Raw genomic sequence first — 7358 nt, forward strand, 5'->3', positions numbered from 1 at the left:
ATATGCATCAGAATGATAGGTCCTCTTTTTGCATCCATTTTGTTAGCCTGTGTCTTCTATTGGGGAATTGGGTCCATTGATGTCAAGAAATATTAATGACCAGTGGTTGTTAATTCCTGATATTTTGATGTTGTTGGTGTTAGAGTGCATGTAGAGAAGCAAGAGGAGTTCACCCAGAACTAGTGTCACAAGTAGTTATGAAACTCTTGATGTGGGTGATGGAAACCAAACTCAGGTTCTGAGCAAGGCCAGAGCATACTCATAACTCTTGATCTATCTCTCCTTCACCATGAAACTTTTCTTTTGCTATACACACTAACGAATTCAGGAATAAAAATGGGAAGATAACTCTAGAATGCTCTGCTGTTAGGTTGTCTACTTTCTCTTTGCTGTGGTTTTGGGTTTGAACCACCTGCATTGGTCCATATGTTAAAATCTCAGTCTTCAGCAAGGTGCTACTGAACACTGGTAGAAGCATTAAAAGATGGGGCCTGGGGGGGATTTGGGCCCAAATAATAAGCCCTTGGAAGAGATACTAGGTCCTTGGCCCCTTCTATCTCTCTCTTCCTACTTCCTAGCCAACAATAAGTCAGATTACATCCTATGAGTTTCTTCCCCAATGTGCTCTGGGAATACATGAATAAAGTAAACTCTGGTCCAAAAATTCCACCTAAATATATGATGGTAGTCTTTATGTAACATATTATACTTCATCTACCCATGATTTATTTTTATTTTTATTTTATTTTATTTTATCTGTATTTTACTGTACCTTGGATCTTAACCCAAGGTCTCACATGTATTAGGCAAACATTGTAACCCTGAGTACAATCTAATTTCCACAAAGGGCCTTTGAGAGGAATAGCTTTCTCAAATACATTCTTTTAAGAAATAGTTTCATGACCAGATTTTAATTTCTACTAAAAAATAGGTCCACCAATCTTTGCAATGTGATTTTTAATAATCAGATTAAGTTTGTCAGTAATGTAAACTAAATGATCAAATGTGTGACAGGAATAAAGAAAGAAGGCACTAAAATCAGGAGATGATAGATGAGGGAGAAGTCTAATCTCATAAGCATCATGACTGAAATAAAAAGTTAATAACTCCTAGATAAAGACATATGCACATATCTTGTGCATAGATAGAATAATTATTTCAATGTGGCACAACCAACATGCATATTTTCATCTCTAAATACTCCCAACACCAAAACATAAATTCAACAGAATTAAATAGTGTTTAAGAAATAGGTTTAAATTGCTTCTCAGCCATTTGGCTAAGATCAAGTGTAGGAATAGGTTTTAAAGCTATTTGAAGATATACAGGAAACACATACTTCCCTTGATATAAAAGAAAATGCTGTTTGCAAATGAAGAAAGCTTTAATGTTCAGTGCAGGGGTCTCTATAGAAATTTATCCTGGGAAAAACTTAAGTCCTACTCCAACCTCCTGAAAATTCTATCAATAATTATTTTTATTATGAGTAAAAGCAATTGTTGAGGTTCTTAAAGATAAGGTTTGCTATTGTATGTCTCATGATTCAAAACTCGTCAACTGTTCATTCTGTTCATGGCCTTGCACAGGGCAGTAGAAAACTCTTTACAACTTAGTTTTCAGTTCTCCATCACTCTTGAACTTATGACTTCTGTGAGTATCTGTGCACTCACTTTCCATCTCAGTGAGCTTCATCTCTGCAATTTCCATTTCTGAAGAGTCGATTTCTCCAGGGATACAGAACTTCCTTATAAGTATTACAATAATGAATGCAGGAAGATAGCTTATTCCTCTTAGTGCTGCAGGCAATCCAAGATAAATGCTCCTATTGAAAAGAAGTAATTTGTGTTAAATCTTAATGTGTTGAAGGATGAAATTTGTGTATTACTAAAGATCACTTATCCTTTAAAGAAAAATGTCAAGTGATTATTTTCTCATGCTCTTTATGTAATCTACTTTGCCAATTTATTCATTTTGTTTGTTAAAATGTAGAAATTTTCTCACTATAGAAATTTAAATATATTTTCTCCATGTTGCTAATGGCTCGTTTTCCATTGTCAACTTGAATGAAGTTATGATCATTTTTGAAATATGTACCTGGGTGGATCTATGAGGATGTTTTCAGAAAGTTGTTTCTGATGATGAATTTCCACCATGAGTGGGAACACCATACTCTGCACTTCTAGCACTTGGTGACAGAGCATGCAACAGGATCAGACTCACATCAGGTTAAGAAAACTTTTCCTTTCTTTTCTGTTTGCTTAACTTTTGATCATACATGTATAAAGCATCATGAGGTCACTTTTCAAGTTTTTCTCCTACTCAACAATTGTATGCTTTGTACCACTAGTAGATTTTTGAGATATGGAACTCCTGTAATGTCTAAAATAATTCTTATTAATCAGTTTTGTATATAAGAACATTCAATTTGTTCATTTTTCATGCATAATTTTACATATAAAGTGATCAACTTATTTTAAATTTTTATTACTTTTTAACAATATATATGTGTTGCATCTCTGTGTTAGTATGTGTTCATAAGCCCTAGATACCTGTGAGTTTGAGTAACAAGATTTTGTGTTCTGCCCAGTGTAAGATATGGGAATTGAACTCATGGTCACTGCAATGGTTGATATGTGTTCTTAAGCCTTGAGTCATCTTTTTAGACCCAGATTCTTTTCTTTTGTTGAATTTGTCCAGATAAGCATGAAGATTGTACAAGCTTCCTGAAATGAATTAGGTAATTTTCCTTTTAACTATTTCTTACAATAACTTGTATACTGTCGTAAACATCTATTATTTATAAATTTGATAAGATGTGCCTTAAAGTTTTTGAACTTTATAGGCTTAGGAAATATATTTTTAATATATGTACATTTCTAAATAACTATGAAAGTGCTATTTCATGTTCTCAACATACTGAAATATGGTGTGATGGATTGTTTTGTCAACTACATACCATCTAGAACCTCCTGAGCAGGCATTTTCAGTGAAGGCCTGTGTGGATTATGCTGGTCTGTTAACATGTTCATCAGATATTATTATGTTTACAGTAATTGAAGTAAGAAAACACAGACTCCTATGGGTGATACCATGACTTTGGCAAGAAATCCTGGACTATATAAGTGTCAGGAACCATCAAGGAGAAGTTAAAAACTAGCAGGTGATCTTCCTGAGTTGGGTTTAAGTTGTGTTAAAATCTACTTCAAATTTGCTCCTGCAGACAAGGCCCAGAATTTCATTTTAGGAAAGATTCCTGCTATTAGTAAGCTTTTCCTGTATATATTTATGTATACACATAAACAATTAACCAAAGGTCATTAAAAGGGAACTAACAATTTATTATAGGTGTTAGGACAGAAGATAAAATATCAACTGGGTTCATCTATACAAAACTTCACTAATAACTTAGTTATGGTTTTAAACCTTCAGTGAACCTGTAGAGCTGAGACAGGTGATGGATGGTTAGCTAGATAATTACTCCTAATGGATACACATGTAAATATTTGCTGTTGTAAACTTATATTTCAATTTATGTTTGATTTTGTGTGTGTGTGAACTTGTGATGAACTTTGTAACATGTGATCATATATTCTGAAAGATGTATAAGTACTGAAGACAAAGAGATGAAAGGAGATCTATAGAGGAGACATTTTTTGCCTTTCCCTACTTATACTAGAATGTTTTTTCCTTTTCCCCACTTAGAGAATTTCTCCCTTTCCCCATTTAGGATCTTTCTGCTTTCCCCTTAGATAGCTCTCATAGGAAACTTTTTACAACTTATTAATAAACACTATAATCACTTTTCTAAGTGTCTTCTCTTCTTTCCACTTGACTTCTGACTAGCAGGCTAAAAGTTAGAGCCCAGCAGTTCCTGCTGAGATAGAACAAAGGCCACATTGCTTAATCCTCTGCTGTTAGGCTACAGATATTAATAGCCTAAGCCAGCAATCTTTTACCCTCAGAAAGAGCAAGAAAGTTTTTAGAATTTTTTGGATACAAAATCAGCATTTCAGTATAATTAGAGAACTATAAAGTCCCAGACTCTCAGACTTTAAAGCCATCACCAGAGTCCTATTCTGTACTCCACTGCTACTCTGGCCCTGGGCCAGGAGGCTCCCAGTATACACACACACAGACACAGACACACACACACAGACACACACACACAGACACACACACACACACACACACTAGGTATTACCCTACCCTTTTGAGCAGATCTCTGCAGAACTATAAAGATGTACTGTCTTGTAGTGATGCTATCCAGACAAATGGATGATTTCTTAATTCTATAAGAATTTCTAGAATTATATTAGTAATTATTAAGTTCTTTTATAATAGGATTGTTGTTAATGTTCTTTCTGATGTCAAAACTGCATTAACTCTTCCAGTTTTCAAGTGTCAGGAGTTAATTACTTCTGAATCACAAAGAAGGCATCTCCACCTTTGAGAGCATATTCCAAGAGGTTATAAAACCATCAAAGGCCATAAAAAGGGAACTAAGAATTTACTGTAGATACATAGGAGATTAAAATATTGACTGGGTTTATCTAAACAAAACATCATTAATACCTAAGTCATGAATGTGCAGAGCTGGTGACAAATGCTGAATGTTTAGCATGTTATCACTCCCCATAAATATGCATGTAAACATTCTCTGTTGTAAACCCCTTGTTCACTTTTTGATTTGAATCTATGTGTAATCTTGTGGTGAACTTTTTACCATATGATCATGTATTCTGCAAGATGTATAAGTGCTGAAGACAAAAAGAGGAGACAGAAATGAAGATAAATTTTTAGATAGAACTAAACTCAAGAAGAACTTAGAAAAGAAGGCATTGTGAGTAAGAGTACGTAAATTACTATGATGGTTTGTATATGCTCAGCCCAGGAAGTGGCACTATTGGAGTAGGCATGCCACTGTGGGTTTAGGTTTTAAGTTTCTCATCCTAGCTGTCTGGAAGCCAATATTCTGCTAGCAGCCTTCAGATGAAGATGAAGAACTTTAAGTTCCTCCTAATACCTCCCCCCTGCCTGGATGCTGCCATGTTCCCACCTTGATGATAATGGACTGAACTTTTGAACCCATAAACCAGTCCCAAATAAATGACATCGTTAGAAGAGTTGCCTTGGTCATAGTGTCTGTTCACAGCAGTAAAACCAACAGAAGTTGGCACCAAGGATTAGGTTATTGCTGTAATAGGCCTGACCAAGCTTTTGTTTGGAAGAATATGGATTTTGGAACTTTGTATTTGGAAAGCAGTGGAATGCTTTAAATGGGGCTTAATGGGCTATACCAGTAGGAATACAGAAGACTTTGTTGCTAAGAGTAATTTAAACTGTGTGGACTTGGCCCAAGAGGGTTCAGTGAAGAATTTCAATTTAGGGCCTAGAGACTGTTTTGTGGTATTTTGGTGAAGAATTTGGCTACTTTTTACCATTATTTGAAGAGTCTACCTGAGGCTAAAGTAAAGAGATTCAGATTCATTGCATTGACAAGGGAAGTCTCAGAAACACCCATCATAAACTTTGTTCTCTGGTCTAGTCTCATGAAGAGCATTTTAAACAAGCATAGCAAGCTGAAAAAGGAAAAATATAAAATATATGGTTTGACTTTTAATGGGGCACCAGGAAGTGAAATGGAGCTGAATCCTGTGTTTAAGGATACTAAATTGAATTAAGGGAGTAGTTACTTTGGGGTAAGATCCCACCCAGCCAAATTTAGGCCCAGGCATGGTAGTACAAGCCTTTAATTCCAGAAGTCAAAGACTAGCAGATCCCTGAGTTCAAGGCCAGCCTGGAAAAGAGCAAGTTCTAGGTGAAGAAAAACTTAAAATCCAGGTTTGGTGGAGCACACCTTTAATTCCAGTGCTCAGGAGAAAGGCATGCAGATCCTCAGTTCAAAGTCAGTCTAAAGAGCAAGTTCCAGGGCAGCCAAACTTAGGCAGTGAAGGATTTAGAAAACAGAAAGCTGGTGATAATGTAATAGAACAATGTTCCACCCCAGTAAGCAGCAGATCTTCACAGCTTTCGCCACGTGTCTCTGGCTTTAGAGTCCAGAATAAAAGGGACTACTGGGATAATTGCTGCTGGTTAGCTGGAGCTAAAAAATGAGTGACGATTAAGAAGAGACCAGCATCACTGAGGTGAAACCTCTGGGAAATGTTTTTTCTGAGAGTACAAAGGAAGCTGTGTTCCAGAGATGGCCAACTCATGCTCAACTTGTTAATGTGTAAGTGTCACCCAGGTAGTACTGGTTTTGAAGGCATGAAGGGCTCATTAAGAGCAGCTGATGCTTGGTACTGTGAGAGGCCATGGAAGTCCATTGGTGAAGATGCAGCCTCAGTTACAGTTGATGACCAAGGACTGAAGGGGTCATGTAAAGGATCTGAGGCTTGGCACCATGAAGAGAGTCTAGGTTGGGCTATTTGTGAAGCCTAGTTGCAGTAGAAGACACCAGTCCAGTGCATTGGAGATGCCAGAACTTTGTGGTAGCCAACAAAATGAAAATGGAGTTGGAGATCTAAAGACAACTTTGACAGCAGACATGGAGATGCAGAGTTTGGAGTTTGCCCAGCTGGTTTCCTGTCTTGCTTTGGGAATTACAGTTAAGTGATTGGATTAATGTCAGAAGAGTTGTTGAACTTTGGACTTTTAACATTGTTAAGACTGCTGTAGACTATGGGGACTTTTGAAGTTGGACAAAATGTGTTTATTATAGGTATAAGTATGGCCTCTACAGATTCATATGTTTGAACAAGCTTATGGTGGCCAGGGAGTGGAATGTGATAGTTTGTATATGTTCTGTCTAGGGAGTGGCACTTTTGGAGTAGGTGTAGCCTTGTTGGATTAGATGTGTCATTGTGGATGTGGACTTTAAGACTGTCATCCTAGCTGTCTTGAAGTCAGTATTCTGCTAGTAGCTTCCAGATGAAGATGTAGAACTCTCATCTCCTCCTGCACCTGTCTGGATGCTGCCATGTTCCCACCTTGGTGATAATGGACTGAACCTCTGAACCTATAAGGCAGTCCAAATTAAATATTGTCCTTATAAGAGTTGTCTTGGCCATGGTATCTGTTCATAGCAGTCAAACCCGAACTAAGACAATTACATCAGAGCAGGAGGAAAGAGCAAGATTAAAGGAAAATACAGAGTAGAATAACTTAGAAACTATAAGGCAACTGTACTGGCTAGTTTTGTGTCAACTTGACACAGCTGGAGTTATCACAGAGAAAGGAGCTTCAGTTGAGGAAATGTCTCCATGAGATCCAACTGTAAGGCATTTTCTCAATTAGTGATCAAGGGGGAAAGGTCCCTTGTGGGTGGGACCATCTCTGGGCTGGTACTCTTGGGTTCT

General features: G+C 37.0%; 1 protein-coding gene across 1 annotated transcript in view; it reads right to left on the reverse strand.

The window, feature by feature from the left end:
• Positions 1–762: 762 nt before the first annotated feature.
• Positions 763–7358, reverse strand: part of LOC110287591 (solute carrier organic anion transporter family member 1A4-like) — a 41010-nt gene continuing 34414 nt past the window's right edge. Inside the window, 1 exon segment of the mRNA XM_021154167.2 lies at positions 763–1822. Coding sequence (XP_021009826.1) covers positions 1603–1822 — 220 coding nt within the window. The 3' untranslated portion in view covers positions 763–1602.

The sequence above is a fragment of the Mus caroli genome (assembly GCF_900094665.2).
Source record: "Mus caroli chromosome 6 unlocalized genomic scaffold, CAROLI_EIJ_v1.1 6_unlocalized, whole genome shotgun sequence".
NCBI classification, from domain to species: Eukaryota; Metazoa; Chordata; class Mammalia; order Rodentia; family Muridae; genus Mus; species Mus caroli.